The following is a 20253-nucleotide window of genomic DNA, read 5'->3' as shown; positions in this document are numbered from 1 at the left end:
TTTCTAGAACTTTCCATAACACTTCTATTGGAACTTTATTATTTGTTTTCTTTAAATCAATAAATATCATATGAAAATCCCCCTTATTCTATCTATTCTTCTCCATCAAACATCTAAACAAATGTATAACTTCCATAATAGATCTATCCGTCATGAATCCTAATTTCTTTTGAGAAATATTAGTATCATGTCCTAACTTGTGTATAACGAAATGTGTTAACAACTTTTGTCACGGAAGTAATAAAAAGTTATTTAGAATAATCTGTATAAGAAAAAAGAGGAATTTTTTAGTTAATGTAATAAAATTTAACAAGAGGAAATGGAAATCTGGTTTACTTTTGCCCTTATAACCAAGATCAATCCTGCATAAGAAGAAACTGCTAATCTTAGCTGAAATCGAGAATAGTGTTTTCAGCAATTGCTAAGTATTTCAACATAGCATTGTCACAAAATTGAAAAATAAATAAAAGTAATAAACAATATATGCATAATATTAAAATTAATTTCAAGGCCAAATCAATTAGTGTGTGCCATAGGGGTCATACACCATGCGTCATTGCTCGTGAATAACGCAAATAGCATGCACTATTTTAAGAACCCACACCTCGCTTCGCAAATGGAGCCAACGATACACCGCACCACGCCATGTGTCATGAGGCTCACCATTTAACGCCAATAATATGTATAATTGACACAAAATGTGAAATATGGGGGAGATCTCACCACACCATGCCATGGCTTATTGTAGAACTCGTGCTCAATTTAATCATTAAGCGAACTGAATATGAACAAATATTTTAAGCTTAATTTTTTTAACGAGATAAGCATGAACAGACCTTTGTTATATCGTGTTTGGCCCGTTAATTATTTGTATAAAATTATATATAAATATATGTGCGTGTGAATTTAAAGTACACATTATAAATACAAATTTTGAGTGATTAATTTCTGAATTTTTTACAAATTTGTTTTATTATGAAAGTTCTTTACAAAAAAATAGTTTTACTTTTTTTTTTAATTTGATCTAAACTAGCTCATCGATGTTAAAATAAAACAAACATAAATATGATACTCATGAACAATCTCCAACATCAGACAATATAAAAAAAAAAAATTCAAATGAGTTGAACACGAACAAATGACAAACTCGATGAAGCTCAACTCATTTTCACCCCTTTCAACGAGACACCAAATGCAATTCACGGTTGTCAAATATGAGTCATAATATAATTTGACATTTGAGAGACCGCTTTAATTTATATCTATAGCAATTGCAACTATGCCTCACATACAAATGTTAAAACAGATTAACGGGTTGGGTTCAAGTTCAACCTCAAATTTACCCAACCAAAATCTAATCAACCTAAACCCGACCACTTTAATAAATTGGTCAAAAGATGGACCCAAACTAAACCCGTTGACAACCTAAATGACTCGAACCTAACTTGATAATTCGTTATAATTTAAAAAATTAATAACATATCAACTATATAGTTAAGGTTAATTTAATAAAAATAAGAAAATCGTGCCAACAAACAAAAAATATTTTAATAAAAAAGTATTAAATGAGCCTCATTTATTAAACAGGTCAATCCGAATCCAATTTTTTCAGGTCAAGTTTAAGTTGTTGGATCAAATTGTTTATTGACACCTCTAACCCCACTTGAAAATCAAATTCCCTGCTCATATTGGTGTCAGAGTGCTTAAGGGGAATCAACAGACTACTTATTGAAACAATCATGAATCCATGGACAATGGATTTCCATTTACACCAACCCGATAATCATCAATGGACAGTAACTTTTCATCTACAACAATCCAATAAGTCGTTGATAGTACCTTTTTACCTGTGATGATCCATCAATCTATAAATAATAAATTCCATTTTTTAATGTGAGCTAATTTTTTATTTGATAATTAAATCTTAGTTTTCATATATTTTAATTCCTAGATAGTTACTTTTATACCTATTTATGTTTAGTTTTTATTATTTTAGAAATGAAACAACAACAACAACAACATCAAGCATTTCTCCCACTACGTCGGGTCGGCTACATGAATCCTTTTTCCCCAATGTGTCCTATTAAAAGTCAAATTCTCATTTAAATCTAATAAAGAAAGATCATTTCTAGTATTTTCTAACCAAAATTTTTTTGGTCTACCTCTACCTTTCATAACATAAGTCAAATCTAATACCTCAACTTTCCTAACCAGGTCATTGAAAGGCCTCTGTTTAATGTGACCAAACCATCTAAGGCGACTCTCTCTAATATTATCTTCCACTGGAGCTACTCCAAACTTTTCACGTATATGCTCATTTCGTATCCTATCTCTAAGGCTAAAGCTACTCATCCACCTAAGCATCCTCATCTCTGTAACACTTAACTTAGTATTATGCTTCTCTTTTAATGGCCAACATTCGGCACCAAAAAGTATTGCAGGTCTCACCACCATCATATAGAATTTTTCCCTTAAGTTTGAGGGTAACTTTTCTATCGCACAACAAGCCCGATGCATCCTCCACTTCAACCATCCAACTCGAATTTTGCTGATAACATCCCCATCTATTCCATCATCACTATGAACAATAGATCCAAGATATCTAAAACGTGTACTCTTATAAATGACTTGATCGCCCAAAATCACAATCCCCTCACTAGGTCTATTGCTACTAAAATTATAATTCATATATTCAGTTTTAGATCTACTCAAGCGAAAACCTTTAGACTCTAAAGTTGACTTCCATAATTCAAGTTTATCTTCAACCCCCTCTCTAGTCTTATCAACAAGAATAATATCATCAGCAAAAAGCATACATCAAGGTACATTCTCTTGCAAATGTCTAGTGAGAACATCCATGACTAAAGCAAAAGGATATGGGCTTAAGGCTGATCATTGATGTAATCCAACCGAAATAGGAAAATACTTGGTCAAACCACCTTCTGTTTGAACACAAGTAATAGCTTCTGCATACATATCTTTAATGATTTGAATATAAGCATTATTAACTCCTTTCTTTTCAAGAACTCTCTTATCATAAAAATGAAACATGGGAATAAAATTCAGTCATAAATTCATCTATCTTTTCATACTTAATTTCAAAACTACCAAATCATGGTATCTCAAACAAGCACAACTGTCACCATCAATAACCCTAAACATAAAAAAATTTGATCTTTGAGATGAATAAACTTCACTAAAAGCTGCACCAGTCGTATAAATTATCTAGGTCCCTCTGTCCCAAGAAAATCAAAAGCTAATCATTTGAGTCAAATAGCTCCTCACATCAAAAGAATAATAGACTTTGTCAGGTTCCTGCAATCCCACCAAGATATTTTGCTTGTAGATTCCTAACACCAATCCCAACATCATCGTCTGCCTATTCAATGTAGACCTAGTCTTCAAGCTAGTTGCACAAAATAAGAAAAAAAATTTCAAGAAACTGAAAAGAATTTGGCATGCTTCAAGAGGCAAAATTCATTAAAGAAGTACACTACCCCACTAAGTTAGCAAATGTTATCAGTATAAAGGTCAACAGCGAGTAAACTATCTGATTGGGTTATACTAATCCCAAATAAAATGTCTAAATAACAATTTATTTATCCCATGCATTGATCAATAGATAAATGCCATTTTTAGGGCATAGCCAGCAAATGGCCAGTCAGCTTCATGGAAACTTCGGATAAAATCAAATTCAAATGAACCATGTAAACAAGGAAGTTAACTCTTTCATACAACAAAATACAACATTGCTATAAAATGATGCCCTTCAGATTCAAGAATGCAAAGTCAACATACCAAATCTCATGAATAAGATTTTAAAAGATCTAATCAAGTGATCTAAGGAAGTATACATCAATGAGATGTTGGTCAACAACTTCCCTCAACCACAACACCATCAAGATATGAAGCAATGTTTAGAACTACCATGTCATCACAGATGTGACTTAGCCCCCACAAAGTGGATCATGTCAACAACTATTACACACGGTGACAGCAAGTCCTTTGACAGTAGACAAATAAAGTTACAGGTTGCATAATTTTGAGAACGCTCAAACAAGTTTGGAAAAGTTCGGGGGCAATGGGTTAAAGAGCATTATCTTGATTTTTGGGCATAATACAGCATGATATCAACTACAACGGGAGAACATCCTTTAATTAGTGCTTTAGCAATGAAGCTATCATCCGAATTGACATTAGGATACTCGGCTACAGTCAAAATCACTTCAAAGCCTCCAATAATGATGAGAAACTGCAAAGAATCCAGATCTACTCCAAGAGACAAGAGACGACCACACTCAAGGCAGGGACTTATCAACAATGATTTTCTTGCGAGTATAATCAAAGGGTAAAACCACTACTGCCTTTGCTAGGGATGTGGCTCTTCGCACTTCAGAAGCAGAAGGAAAAGGTCCACGTAGAAACTAGCTCTTTCCATCATGGGAAGGTCCCTAAGTCATTATTGCGGTCATCAATCCTGGAACATACAAACTTAAAGATTGAAAAGACAAGATCCTCCCTGGAATATGGAACGCAGAAAATGTAATTCCTTGCCCATGGAAGCAACTTACAAAATAGTTTACTTATCAATAAAGTATCACCTTTGGGAATCTACCTCTCTGAACCTACTCAATAGTCCCAAGGTGAATTTTTCTCTATCTACAGTCACACAGTAACCCCAAAAGCATCAGATCAATCATCATATGCTCCTACGTTGTGACGTAATAGGGATCCAATTATCTGGTACAACTCTAACAACAGTTTGGAGGAATGGTCTTCAATCAATTTTTTGGGTTCCAAAAATTTCTTGCCTGACCTCCTCGTGTATTCGGGAAGAGTTTGAATGGATTATGTTTCGGGTCAAACTTTCAGAAAAGCAAATTGGTTACAGATAAAACATTACCAAAAGATTTCACCGACATAATGCAAAGACTTTAAGATCTAAGTTTAGGCTTCCCATATACACAAGCCCCATGGTTAATTATCTCTTCCGGTGATGGGAGATCACTTTCGATTAAGACTAATAGTTAGGTATATGCTAAATATCTAGCATATAGTAGCAACCGCAGTTTTAGATGCTCAAGACTAGAATTTTATTACCTTTCACTTAAAGCGGATGGTCAGAAAATGATGACGAACCTTATCAAGATATTATAGTTCCATAGTCCCGGATTGTAGTCTCTAGTCAACAACCATGGGTTGCTTTATCCAGTAATACCTTATAAATTTAGGGTAAATATTTGTCTAATGGATAAATTCTAAGTCAACCTAAGCCAACAAAGGGCTTTGTACCCTATTAAATATACCCTATGATTCATTAATGGGTGTTAGCCACTGAAACGTATTCAAGCTATGGTCGAGAATGTAATATAGTGATGCATGTTTGTGGCAAAATCACCCGATCATACCTAATCATAATCATTTGTCTATGGAGACATTTGAGTCAAACCACCAATCATGTGGAGTCGTTTTGTGGCCAAAATAAAGGTTAAAGGATACATGTCACGCCTTTACTAGTGGTGGATTATTTGAGAATAAATTTTAGTGTATTCTTGATTAGACATTAGCTCTTGTGAGCTAAAATTATTCTTGAATTTGTTACCCTCGCCAAAAGATAGCAAAGAGTATATAAATTTTGCTTTAAATTCTGGGTGATTAATTTCATTTTAAATATTTACTTTTTTGTAGATATTGAATTTTAAATGTTGATAATTAACCTCTTAGGTTGAAATTTACCTTTAACACGGCTATCATCACTAAGGTTTTGGATCGAGTTGTGTTCTACTTTCTTTTGTGTTCTCCATTGGGCTTTTAAACTTGTTAGTTCCCATCAACTTGGTATCAGAGCCATGGTTAGTGTGTGAGTCTTCCCTTTTAAAAAATAAAATGAATAATCCAAACAATCAAGGGGATTGGCAACAAATGATACAAAAATTAGCTAACTTACAACAACAATTGAACGATATGGCTAATACTTTGGCTAACTTAAATGTGAACAATGCTCAAAATTCTGAAAGTGAAGATGAAATTCCTAGAAACCAAAATAGGCAAAACAGACAATGGGATTATGGAATTAAAATTGATGTAAGAGAATTTGAAGGTAAGCTACATCCGGAACAATTCCATGAATGGATAGAAAAAATGGACCAATTTTTTGAATGGAAAGAAATTCCAGAAAACAGAAAAATTAGGTTTGCTAGCTTAAAATTGACGGGTCATGCTTTAACGTGGTGAAAAAATCTTCAAAACAATACGGTAAGGAGAGGAAAAGAAAAAATTTAAACTTGGGAAAGAATTAAAGAAAAAAATGCGGGAAAAATTCTTGCTTTCTAACCATTCTTGAACTCTGTTTCAAGATTTTAATAAAATTCACCAAGGAAACCAATCCGTAGAAGAATACACTAAAAATTTTTACAAACTTCAATCAAGCAATGATTTGAATGAATCTGAAGAACGAACCATAACTCGATATATCAACAGATTAAAATGGTCTATTCAAGATAAATTGAACTTACATCATGTTATTAAACTAGATGAAGCTTATCGAATGGCGCTAAAGATTGAAAAGCAACATCAAAGAGGCACTAATAAGACAATTGAATAAACTAAGCTTCGATAATCTAGTGGGATCAAAATCAAGTCTACACAAACCTCTTTTGGCGCATCTTCTTCAAATCCTAACTTGCGAATAAAACCTAATGAAACTCAAACCGTTGATAAAGGAAAGGGGGTGATAGGACCAAAACCAATAGGACAATGTTACAAATGTGGCTTATATGGCCACCTTTCGGCAGCTTGGAGGAAGAATAACCCTCCTAGGACCAATTATATAGAGAAAGAGAATGACTTAGAAAATGAGCAAGAGGAAGTTGAATCTGAACTAGAAAATGAGATTGAATTAGAACGAATTGATGTTTAAGGAGACCAAGGGGACCAATTTTTGGTTATTCAAAGGGTCTTAGCAACTAAAGTTGACACTAGGGACAAATGGCTTAGGCGAAATATCTTTCGAACCACTTGCACTGTTGAAGGTAAACTCTGTACCCTTGTGATTGATAGTGGTAGCTCAGGAAACATTGTATCTCAACTGATGGTAGACAAGCTTAAGCTAAAATCCAAACCACTTGCTAAACCCTACAAGATAATCTGGTTTAAAGGAGGAAAGGTCCCTGTCACACAACAATGCACTGTTAATCTTTCAATTGGAAAATCCTATAAAAACCAAGTGGTGTGTGACATAATGCCCCTCGAAGTATGTCATATTTTACTTGGTCATCCCTGGAAGTTTGATCACAAAACAATTCACAAAGGGGAAAAAAATACTTACTCTTTCACTCAAAACAACAAAGAATTCACCTTGTACCACCAGAAAAATATTCATGACCCTCCTGCCAAAAGTACCCAATCGACATCAAAAGCAACCACTCCTGAATTACTTCTAAACACAAATGATCTAAAGAATTATGAGATAGTCTATTTGGTGTTAGGAAAAGAATCTGAACAAACTTTTGAAATTCCTATGGCAAAACAACCTTTGATTGAAGAATATTATGATATAACCCCTGATGAGTTACCAAAATCTTTGCCACTCATGAGAGATATTCAACACCATATCAACCTAATTCATGGAGCAACTTTACCCAATCTCCCTCACTATTGGATGGGTCCTACTGAACACGATGAATTACATAAACAAGTGATTGAACTTCTGGATAAAGGTTTGATTAAGGAAAGAGTCCATGTGTTGTCCCAACCTTGCTTACACCCAAAAAAGACGAAACCTGGCAAATGTGTGTAGACAGTAGATCCATAAATAAGATGACTATCAAATATAGGTTCTTTTCCCAGGTTGGATGACATGCTAGATATGCTTAGTGGTGCAAAAGTCTTTTCCAAAATTGATTTGCGAAGTAGATATCACCAAATAAGAATTTGACCTGGTGATGAGTGGAAGACAGCTTTCAAAACAAAAGAAGGATTTTATGAATGGTTAGTCATGCCTTTCGGATTATCAAATGCCCCTAGCACGTTTATGAGGACTATGAATCGTATCTTACGAACTTTCATTATAAAATTCGTGGTAATCTATTTTGACGACATCCTGATTTACAGTAAACACCCTAATGAACATCTTGTACATATGGAATGAGTCCTACAAATCTTAAGAGAGCAAAATTTGTACGTCAACTTAAAAAGTGTTCTTTCATGACACAAAGCTTAACTTTTTTTGGATATATTGTCTCTGTTGATGGTATTAAGGTAGATCCTATCAAAATTGAAGCTATTCAAAGCTGGCCTACCCGAAGAAAATCGGTGAAGTTAGAGGATTTCATGGTTTAGCATCCTTTTATCGTAGGTTCATGAAAAACTTCAGTACTTTAATTGCACCCATCATTGACTATCTTAAAAAGAAAATTTTTAAATAGACACCTGAAGCTGAACAAGCCTTTCAATTGATAAAAACAAAAATGAGTCAAGCTCTCATTCTTAGCTTACCAGACTTTGATAAAATCTTTGAGGTGGACTGCGATGCATCCCATATTGGCATAGGAGCTGTTCTTAGTCAAGAAGGTCGACCCATTCCTTACTATAGCGAAAAATTAAATGATTCTCAATCTCGATATTCAACATATGATATGGAATTTTATGCAATTGTCCAGGCCCTGAAATTTTGGAGATGTTACCTTATTCAAAGGCAATTTGTTTTAAACAATGATCACCAGGCACTATGATTTTTAGGATCTCAAACGAACCTAAGTAAAAGACATGCCAAGTGGACATCTTTCCTGCAAAAAATACTTTTTTATTTAAAACATAAGACTGAAGTAGTGAATAAGGTTGTTGATGCTTTAAGTAGACGAGCTCATCTTTTGGTAACCCTTTACCCAAACATAACTTCATTAGATTCCTTAAAATAAAATTATGCCACTGATTCAGATTTTAAAGATATTTGGGAATCATGTCACACTTCGGGAACTGATCATTCTGCTCAATTTATCATTCAACAGGGATTTTTATTTAAAGGAACTAAACTTTGTATCACTCAAAGCTCACTAAGAGAACAACTTCATAGTGGAGGATTAGGGGGACATTTTGGCCAAGAAAAAACTATTGCTTTAGTTGAAGAAAAATATTTTTGGCCCCGCATGAAAAAACAAATCATCAAATTTGTAAAACAATGCAAAATATGTCAATCTTTCAAAGGAAAAACTCAAAACACTGGCTTATATACTTCTCTTCCAATTCCGAATAAACCTTGGGAGGATATCTCCATGGACTTCATTTTAGGACTTCCAGTTACGGCTCGAAAATTTGACTTTGTGTTTGTTGTTGTTGATCGATTTAGCAAAATGGCACATTTCATTCCTTGTAAAAAAAACCATTAATGCTTCACATGTTGCTGATCTATTTTTTAAAGAAATTGTGAGACTCCATGGCATACCCAGGACTTTCACCTCAAATAAGAATACTAGATTTTTTAAGCCATTTTTGGAGAACACTTTGGTCAAAGTTAAGAACTACTCTTCAATTCAGTAGTGCATATCACCCACAAACAGATGGGTAAACTGAAGTTGTAAACATAAGTTTAGGAAACTTGCTTAGATGTCTTGCTGGTGAGAAACCTTCTCAGTGGGATTTGATTTTACCCCAAGCCGAATTTGCTTACAATAATTCTATTAATTGATCTACTGGAGAAACCCCTTTTGAAATCATTTATGGCTAACATATTTCTCATATTTTAGACCTAACTTGTTTACTCATGCCTAATAAGATCAGTGCTGAAGTTATAGAAATTGTTGATCAAATTAAATCGATCCAACATCAAGTCCTTGAAAAACTCTGAATGGAAAATAATAAATACAAAACTGTTGTTGAAAACACCAGAGAAAGTGTTATTTTCAAGAGGGTAATCTAATTATGGCTTATTTTCAACGACAGCGCTTTCCTATTAGAACTTTTGGCAAGTTAAGCCGGAGAAAAGTTGGGCCTTTTCAAATACTTCGAAAACTATGAACAAATGCTTACTGGATCTTCCACTTTTTGTTGGAACTTCACATGTATTTAATGTCGCTGGCCTTACTTTATATGATGGAAATTCAGCTGATTCTATGGATTTAGAGACCTTACCAGTTATCAGTCTAATTCAGGCCAAAGATGATTATATTGAAGATGTTCTGGACATCAGGACTACCCAAACCAGGCATGGAGTGCATAAGCGGTTCTTGGTAAAATGGAGTGGGCATCCATTAACTGATTGTACTTGGATTTAAGCCGTGGAACTTCAATCTCATCGTCCCAATATCTATCAACGCATTAGTGAAGTATTCTCATCAGGAGATGAGATTCTCCCACCTGGGAGAATAGATGCATTCAAATTATCATGATTTTATTTTTTTATGTTATTGTAATTTTTTTTATTTTTTATTTTTTATTTTTTTTGTTTACCCAATGATGGAGGGCAATCGATGATCATGTGTGGTTTAGATGCTTTTTGGACATGTTTCCCTTTGGTATGCTAGCTTCTTTGGGTGCTTGTGTTTGGGTTGACTTGGCTTTGTTGGGGGCTGCTGAGCTGGTGCTTGGCCTTTTGGCTGTTCGGTTCCTTCTCCCTGGCTTTCCCAGTTCACCTTGCCTTTGGTTGTTCGGTTCTTGTTCCCTAGCTTTCCCGGTTCTCCTTTCCTTTGGCTGATCGGTTCCTGCTACATGGCTTTCACGATTCCCCTTGTTATGGATGTTCAGTTCCTGCTCCCTGGCTTTCCCGGCTCCCCTTGTTATGGTTGTTCGAATGGGTGTTCAAACGTGCCTTATTGTTGCCTTTTTATTCCCTTTTTGATTGGATGTAGGGGGCGGCTGTTGATGGTTGATGGTCTCCTTTTCTTTCCTATTTATAAGGGAGTTTTGGGCTATTGTAGGGAGTTTTTTGGCAAGTGAAAACAAAGTAAACACCTGAGGGTTTCTTCTCTAGCTTGAGAGCTACTTCTTCTCTTCTTGTTTCTTCTTCCAAGTCTTCTAACCCTTTCTTCTCTACACAAGTTTCCACCCCATTGTATCCTTCTTCTAAAATTCTGAGTGGTGTTGGTTGGTAAGTTTTGTTGGGATTTGCCAGAGAAGTTGTGGCAGACATTGGATTGAATCAAAGTAGCTGTGGTGGACCACTGGTTTGCATGTCCTTGAGCATTCTATTTACCTAATATATCGTTTCATATGAGGTGACCACTAGATGGTTGTTCTGACGGTAATTTCTTTTGATTTTCTGTTTTCTTATAAAACAATTTCAGTTTGTTTAATGTTATTTAGTGCTTTGCTTACTAAGGTTTTGGAACGAGTTGTGTTCTACTTTCTTTTGTGTTCTCCATTGGGCTTTTAAACTTGTTAGTTCCCATAAAAGACCCAAGCCCTGGATGAGAAAAGTGAATGGTTGCTTTAGGTAATTGACAGCCAGTGTAAAACTTGTCGAATAATCATGAAATGAATCTTTTAATACATAGGTCGTTCCCTGTAAGCGGCACACTATAAGACCTAAATAAGCGACAAGTGTCAAGGGCTACTGCACCAGCGCCCGGATGCAGTGTTAAATAGGCAAGGATTCTGACATCATGGACGAATACGGGCAAAGAAGCTAGTCCATGAAACTAAAATTAAGATAGAAACTTGAAATATAGGTTCCCTTATAGACAAATTAATGGAATTAAATAGATATTATGATTCATGGGAAAATAAATATTATATGCATTCACGAAACCAAATGGGTTGGAGAGAATGCTAAGGACATTGATAGTTTATGATTTAAACTATGGTATTCTGGTAAGAGTCATACTAGAGATGATATAGGTGTGATTATACAAAAGAGTTCAAAGAATACAACAACCAACAACAACAACAACCTCAAGCCTTTATCCCACTACGTGGGGTCGGCCAAAGAGTTCAAAGAATAATGCTGTAAAAATTAATGAATTTGTGACATAATTATAACTTTAAAGATTGTTATTAATGCTACGATTATTAATATTACAAGTGCATATACTCCTCAAGTATGTTTGGATATGAGTTCAAAATTAAAATTTTGAAATAACTTAGAAGAATTAATACAAAAAATACCTTTTGAAAAAAAGAAAATTTATTGGAGAAGATTTAAATGAACATGTTGGTAGAAAGGTAGATTTTAAAAGCATTTATGATGGTTATAGGTTTGGAGTGACTAATAAATGTGGTTACTATGGTAATGGTTACTGTGGTAAGACCATATTAGATTTTCTTTAGCTTATGATTTTGTAATTGATAATACCTTATTTAAGAAAAGCAATGCGCATCTCATCACTTGTAAAAATGGAAATAATAAAATTCAGATTTATTATTTTCTTATAAGAAAAATATATCATTTAGATTTCAAATATTAACAAGTTATTCCGAGTGAAAGTATATGTACTCAACATTACTCATTATTTTTGCACTTTAACATGGAGAAGAAAATAAAAATAAAATAAAATGTTGTTCTAGGTTTAGATGTAGGCTTTTAGAGAATATTAATAAAAATATTTTAGAGTAAGATACTACATCTTAAGATTTTATCTTTGCATGAGGAAGCTAATGTTATGTGTGAAAAGGTAGCTAGTGATATTAAGAATGTTGTAAAAAGATGTGCATGGAGTATCAAAGGGAAAAGCCCCTAGTAGTAACAAAAGTTAATGCTAAAATCAAAATATGCAAAAAAACGATTAAAAAATAAGAAGATTTATTATAAAATTAATTTAAATATAAAAATTTTGATAATTGAAAAAGATATAAAGAGGCCCGTAAGGAGTCTAAGAAAGCAATAAGTGATGGAAAGATTTTAACTTTAAATTATTTATAAAAAATATTATATACTAAGGAGGGCGAAAGATACATGTATAAGTTAGCCAAACAAAGATATAAAAGTAATAAGGATTTAGTTCAAGTGAAGTATATTAAGGATGAAGATCAAAAAGTATTTTTATTAGAAGAGGATATTCAATAAGAGTGGATGAAATATTTTTCTAAACTTTTAAATGAAGATTATGAGAATGTGATTGACTTTAGTGACCATAGCATTTTTAATTAAAATAAAGATTTTTTATTGTTATCGATGTATTAGTAAAACCGAAGTTAGAGAGGTTTTAAAGAACATGAAGTGTGGTAAAGCAGTTGGACCTGGTGATATTCCAATAGAAGTGTGGAAATGCTTAGGAGATGAAAGAAATTCTTAGCTTGCTAAACTTCTTAATATTATTTTGAAGACTAAAAATATGTCAGATGTGTCGAGAATGAGTGTATTGATTCCTATTTTTAAGAATAAAGGTGACGCACAGATTGTGCAAATTATAGAAGAATTAAGTTAATGTGTCATACTTTAAAACTATGGGAGAGAGTTATTGAGCATAAGTTGAAGTGTGATACTAATGTTTCTCAAAATTAATTTGGATTCATGCTAAGTAGGTCTACCATGGAAGTTATACATTTATTGGGAAGTTTGATGGAGAAGTATAGAGAGAACAAGAATTATCTACATATGATATTTATTGATTTAGAGAAAGCATATCATAAAGTTCCAAGAGAAGTGCTATGGAAAGTTCTATAAAAAAGGAGTTATTAATGCATATATTCAAGTCATTAAGGATATATATGTATAAGCTATTACTTTTGTTCAAACACAAGGAGGTTTGACCAAGTATTTTTCTATTTCAGTTTTATTACATTAAGGATCAACCTTAAGCTCATATCTTTTTGTTTTAGTCATGGATGTTCTCACTAGACATTTGCAAGAGGTTTTACCCTGGAGTATGCTTTTTGCCGATGATATTCTTCTTGTTGATAAGACTAGAAAGGGAGTTGAAGGTAAACTTAAATTATGGAGGTCAACCTTAGAGTCTAAAGGCTATTGTTTAAGTAGATCTAAAATTGAATATATGAAGTATAATTTTAGTAATAATAGATCTAGTGAGGGGATTGTAACTTTGGATGATCAAGTCATTAATAAGAGTACACATTTTCGATATCTCTACTATTCAGAGTGATGGTGAAATAGATGGGGATATTATTAGTAGAATCCAAGTTAGATGGTTGAAGTGGAGGAATGCATCGGGCTAGTTGTGTGAAAGAAAAGTCCCCCACAAATTTGAAGGAAAAATTCTGTAAGATGGTGGTTAGACCTACAATGCTTTATAGTGCAGAATGTTGGTCATTAAAAGAGAAACATAATATTAAGTTAAGTGGTGCAAAGATGAGGATGCTCAGGTGGATGAGTGGCTTTACTTTTAAAGGTAGGATACATAATGAGCATATACATGAAAAGGTTTGAGTAGCTCCAGTGAAAGATAAGATTAGAGAGAGTCATCATAGATGGCTTAGTCACATAAAACGGTGGCCTTCCGATGACCTGGTTAGGAAAGTAGATATATTATATTTGACTTATTTTAAGAAAGGTAGAGATAGACCTAAAAAGACTTTGTTAGAAAATGTTAGAAATGACCTTAATAAGATTTAAATGAGAATTTAACTCTTAACATGACACAATGGAGAAAAAGTATTCATGTAGCCGACCCCACATAGTGGGATAAAGGCTTGATGTTGTTGTTATTATATCATATCACATTAAGATTTGCGGTTGCCTTTTTCAAATCAGGCATAACAAGTCGAAGGGACTCAACATTAAACTTGATTCCTCAACTAGAATCTAAAAGCCCAACTCATATCATCTCCAAAATGGACATCAAAGTCATCCAACAACACAATACAGACATCTAACAACATAAATCTCAAATCCTAAAGAGTCCATCCATCCGACATAAATAGTCAAGGCATGATGGCGCATCTACAATTAGGAAGACAACATGTATTGATACTCAACCCTCCATATGACAAAAATACCCCTTAATCAAGGGCATTTTATGCAACACATCGTAGAGATGAAGTGTTTTATCTATCCAAAAATACTCATACTACCCTCCACACAACTATCATAAACACCCCAAGGTACAAAATAAATGGGCCCTCCAAAAATTCTTTGTTCTCTAGAGAAAACTCTGCTAAGCCATTCTTTCCTTTGAGCATGCTTGATGAATTGAGAGTTAGAGCATTTCCCTAAGAAAGCACTCATCAGGGAAGCCTAAACTTTGATTGTATGTGTGAAGGAAATGACTGATGTTGTGAACAGCATATCCTAAGAAGCTCTACTGACTTCAAATTATTTCCCACGTGTAATAATGGTGCTTCCATCAAAATACATATTAAAATAAGGAAAACTATTATTAAAGATTTGTGTTCCTTTAATAACAATAATAACATGCTTTTATCCCACTACGTAAGGTCGGCTATATGAATCTTTTTCTCCATTGTGTCCTATTAACAGTCAAATTCTCATTTAAATCTAATTAAAATTGGTTATTTTTAATACTTTCTAACAAAATCTTTTTAGAACTACCTCTACTTATTTTTAACATAGGTCAAATCTAATACATCAACTCTCCTAACAGAATAATCGGAATGCCAACATTTTATGTGACCAAGCAATCTAAGGCTGCTCTCTCTAATTTCATCTGCCCAAGAGTGGTAAAGCAACTAATTTCTTGAATGTGATATGAAACTTATAAAATGAATTAATTATCAAACTAGCATTCACATAAACCAAAGAGCTCTTGGAAACATCCAAATTTAAGGGCAGCAAGGAAAAAATAAGACAATTAATTCTTCCTTTAAAAGAAAAAATACAATCTACGGATCATCCTCATTACAACACAAAGTTTTGAACCTTGAACCTATTAGCAAATATGAAGCAATTGTGTGCACTATAGGACCTTGGTTGGGAAGGCGAGGTCATCAAATCAAGACATAAGAGACAATAGTCAAGAAAATGAAAAATAATAAAATAAGAAAATCCAAGATTACAACTTTCTTTCCCAAACACTATATAACAACACGTAGGTAGGAGACAGTGATGGCAATAGATTGGTATTACTTTTATTTTCAAATAGAAAAATCACCTAGAAAGTCATAAATATTTCAGCCTAACCAAATGAACAACTGTTCTCTTTGACCTGTGTGAACTAAAGTTTTCAAGTTGAAATAGATGACCAGCTAACTTAATAAAAAGTTAAAAACCATGCAGTGATCAAAAACTTCCTATTTATGCTCCTCCAGGTATACTCAAATAAACATCATAGAAAAAGAAAAACTAAAGCAGTGAAAATGACAAACTAATTGACAACAAGATGTACCAAAATAAATTCTTGAAAGGAAAAAAATATTACAGTTATTGCAATAACAGTGTCCGCAATCCATCTCTGTAATTGCTACTGGGGAAACATCCTCAAAGCAGATACTACATGTAAATGGGTCCGAGTAACTTGACAAGGCGATGACTTTATTCTCATTCATAGTCAATCCTGCCTCTGAAAATAACCTATCCTTCCCCTTCTCCTCAAGCAATTCAAAAATCCTCTCCACATCCCAGCGATAATGAATAAGCAAAGTCCGGGCATGCTGTTCACTTAGAGCTAATAGCTCCATTATCTTTCTCAGGTCCTCCTTCTGTGAGTACACAAGACGATCAATCAGAATTAAAGTAGCAGATCAGAGAATAAGTACAGAATTTTCTCTGTCCAATTCCACATTAAACATCATAAAAGGTGTGTGAGGCTCTAATTTGAAAAATATAGAGAAACCTGTGCAGCCAAAAGGGACTCCTTTGTAATAACCTGCAAGAAATCAGTAGAAAACAGATGCCCTGTCAGTTTAAGGAAAGCATGAATTTCATCTATCATCAACAAACAAATGACAAGAGGAGTATGCATCATTTTTCTAGTCAGGTTGCCTATAAAATACTCGTCCATGATTACAGATCGAAATCAGGTAAACATAGCAAAAAAGCACGACGAATTCGCAGTAAAAACAAGCATTGTTTTGGCAAGCCCCACTGTTCCGTTCTTGAATGAAGGGAAAGCAGCACTGCCGCTTGCTTACTAAATTTTTTTAAAAAAAGGAAGAATTTTCTAAGCTTACAGGATATGGCCAGAAAGGGTGGACCTGATAATTTGCCTGGGGGAAAAATAGCATTTTCCAGGAAATTAATAAAGATACTGGCATCCTCCGGAAGAAGGATTCCAAAGGTCTGGCTCACCACAAATCATGAAGAACCCCTAGCCCTAACGCTAAAGAATGAAGAAAAGAAAGGGGATGGCGTAATCTCGTACCGATGTGACGGACCAGTTACAATCTTCCTGCCGACCATCCTCGAGGTCCTGGAGCACGTTCTCCGCGATGTCATCCTCATGATCGCTCAGATAGCAATCACCGACCTCCGGCTCCTCCACATCGCTTGATGAGGGGAAATCCTCATCGTCCGCCATGATAAAAGACGAGGAAGGACGGGCAGGGGACTAGGGGAGCGATAGACGAATAATTGATCTAAAAGATTGTCAGATTTCTATTCCGGCGTAGGAAAGCGGATCGGAAAACGGGTAGTCAATCAAAATTTGTATCTTCGCTTTTTTTTTTCTTAGGAAGGGAGCGAGAGAGCTTGATATAACTTGAGGAGATAAAAGTGTGCCGGGCTATTTGGATTAAAATATTTTAAGTGTAGTAATTTTTAAAATATTAGTTTTTAGTTTAAAGTAAAAAATTTATGGTAAAAATGTAAAATTGTGGTATATTTGAAATGCATCATCTGATATAATTTTGTTGTTTTAAAATTCATTAGATTTTGATGATTTTTAACACGCTATAGACTATTTGTATCATCAACGATCATTTTCACCCACCACTGTCATGCTCTACAATCATTGTTGGACACCGCCAACTGCTACCACCTCTGGCCAGTATTGCTACCTCCCGCCAACCACCCTTCGCCACTACCGATCAACGTCATTATTTGTCGCAGCCAACCATCGCCAACGGACACTACCGACCACTAGCTGATGTTGTCAACCACTGCAGTCATTATTGTGCACCGCCCACTAACATTGCCTCTATATATATACTAATTTTATTATCAAGTTTATTGCAAAGTTTGATGTTACTTCATATAAAAAGGCAAACATAAAATCAAAATTCTGAGAATATTTCAAAAATAAAACGTCAGCTGTTGAAACTTGTTCAATATGAATTAAGTTGTTAGACCTGAGATTATGTCCCAACGGCTAATCAAGATAGGGGTGAATTGGTAATTAAAAAATCTTTTCCATCTTTTTTTAATTTTAAACCGAGAATAACTTTAGTGAATTTTGTAGAAAAGGTTTTCAACCACAAATTAAAAGTTAAAATTAAAAGCAGCAGAAAATAAAAAGACATAAGATTTATAGTGATTCGGTCAAACACGATCTACATCCACTCCCCAAGGAACCCTCCGAGTATTGCACTAATACCACTAGTGAATTTCCTTTTGCACCCACAGCAAGGCGGAGAAGCCTTTACAAAACTCTCTTCCACCACTACCCGGTGCGGCAGAGAACCGTCATCCTTTTACATTCTCCAAGTGTTGGCAGAGAACCGTTCATCCTTTCACACTCTCCAAGTGTTGGCAGAGAACCCATCGTCCTTTCATACTCTCCCAGTGTAGGCAGAGAACCCTTCGACTGTTCACACTCTCTAAGTGTAGGCAGATAACCCTTCGTGTGTTCACACTCTCCAAGTGTCGATAGAGAATCAGATCTCCTTGACATATCTTCTCACAAGAAATCTAGAAGGACGATAAAAAAGAGTGAAGTAATCACAAATCACAAGTGGAGATTCTTACCTTTGAGTACCAAGTGAATCCTTCACGCTCCAGTAGTAAGAATCCTCCATCAAACACTCTCTCACACTCTCTTCTTCACTCTCCCTTCAGTTAACATGAAGATCAGTATGCAAAAAGATTACAATACAGTTTTAAGTGGACCTTATATAGTAAAAACACAAAAAATTATCCAAAAACTACTGACATTCAAGTCTGTACACAGTCGATCGTCACGGACGATCGTCATATCGTCCTGTACGAATAGTGTTAAAATAGTTGCATACGAACCCAATGTGCATTGGGACGAGTTGACTTCGTACACGATCATCGTCCCGTACGAACTATGTACGTCCGGTACAAATAGTTATTTTAAAGCCATAATAAAATATAACTGCAAACGGCCCATATGTCAAAAGAACAGAGAACATCGTCCTTGGACGAATGTTCATGTTCGTATGGACGAACAGTACAAACTTTGAAACCCGAGGACATCGTCCTGGAACGAATTGTCCATTTCGTCTAGACAAACAGTACAGACTGAGAATCCAGAGGAGATCGTCCAGGGACGAACTAGCAATTTCGTCTGGACAAATAGTTAAATCTCAGAGTCCAGAGAAGATCGTCATGGGACGAACTAACAGTTTCGTCGGGACGAACAGTTCAATCTCAAAATCCAGATAAGATCGTCCTAGGACGAACCGTCCATTTCGTTCAGATGAACAATTCATTTTGAGAATCCAAAGAGCATCGTCGAGGGACGAATAGGGAAATTTGTTTGGACGATCAGGACTTAGAAAAATTTTCTCACTTCATGTTTGTTCCATTACTCTTCCGAGGGGATAACTAACTTGATCGTCCCGTACGAACTTGGTTCGTCCCGTACGATCAGTATGATTTTTTAAAGATCTCCCCAAGTGTGTGTGGTCAGCTATTCAATTACAATCATACTCTCTCAAACTCAATACAATGAAAAATACAAACTTCAATTTACAAACTATCTCATGCTGAATTTGATTTGAAGTCATAAAACATGCAAATAGCAACTCTCTTAACAATCTCCCCCTTTTTTATGATGGCAAAATAATTATTGTTTGTATAATTTTCAAATTCTAAGAATCTCCTATACTCCCCCTGAATTGATAAACATTTGAGAATAAGGAGGCATTGCACGACAGTGTTATCTCTCTTTTTATTTATTTAATTAATTTTAAAAAAAATTCAAACACATACGATACAAAACAAAAATATGAATAAAATATGAGAACAAACAAAATACGAGAGAACAAACAAAATACGAGAATAAAAAATATTTTTCTCCTTTTTTGACAACAACAAAAGAGAAGAAGAAAAAGAACAAAAATGTGGGAAGTCATATACTAATCCTTTTATGATTGATCCTTGAAAGTGATTGAAATAAATTTGCAAATAAAATCAAATCATTAGGCAAATTAGAATGATTCATAGGATTTAAGAAGAGATATAACATCGATAGTAAAGAAGATTTATCAAAAACATGAGTCAATTTA

The 20253-nt window shown here is 34.5% G+C and overlaps 1 protein-coding gene across 1 annotated transcript in view; it reads right to left on the bottom strand.

Moving 5' to 3' along the window:
* LOC110092661 (probable E3 ubiquitin-protein ligase ARI2) overlaps positions 1–17531 on the bottom strand; it is a 60933-nt gene extending 43402 nt beyond the window's left edge. Inside the window, exons 1-3 of the mRNA XM_020817308.2 lie at positions 17208–17531; positions 16680–16712; positions 16266–16545 (exon numbers count right to left, since the gene is read on the bottom strand). Of these exons, the coding sequence (XP_020672967.1) occupies positions 16266–16545; positions 16680–16712; positions 17208–17363 (469 nt within the window). The 5' untranslated portion in view covers positions 17364–17531. The remainder of the gene's footprint in view (positions 1–16265; positions 16546–16679; positions 16713–17207) is intronic.
* Positions 17532–20253: the final 2722 nt, after the last annotated feature.

The sequence above is a fragment of the Dendrobium catenatum genome, unplaced genomic scaffold (genome assembly GCF_001605985.2).
Source record: "Dendrobium catenatum unplaced genomic scaffold, ASM160598v2 fragScaff_scaffold_1313, whole genome shotgun sequence".
Classification (NCBI taxonomy): Eukaryota; Viridiplantae; Streptophyta; class Magnoliopsida; order Asparagales; family Orchidaceae; genus Dendrobium; species Dendrobium catenatum.
Note: the sequence above shows the minus strand (reverse complement) of the source record. Positions and strands in the feature narration are given on the sequence as shown.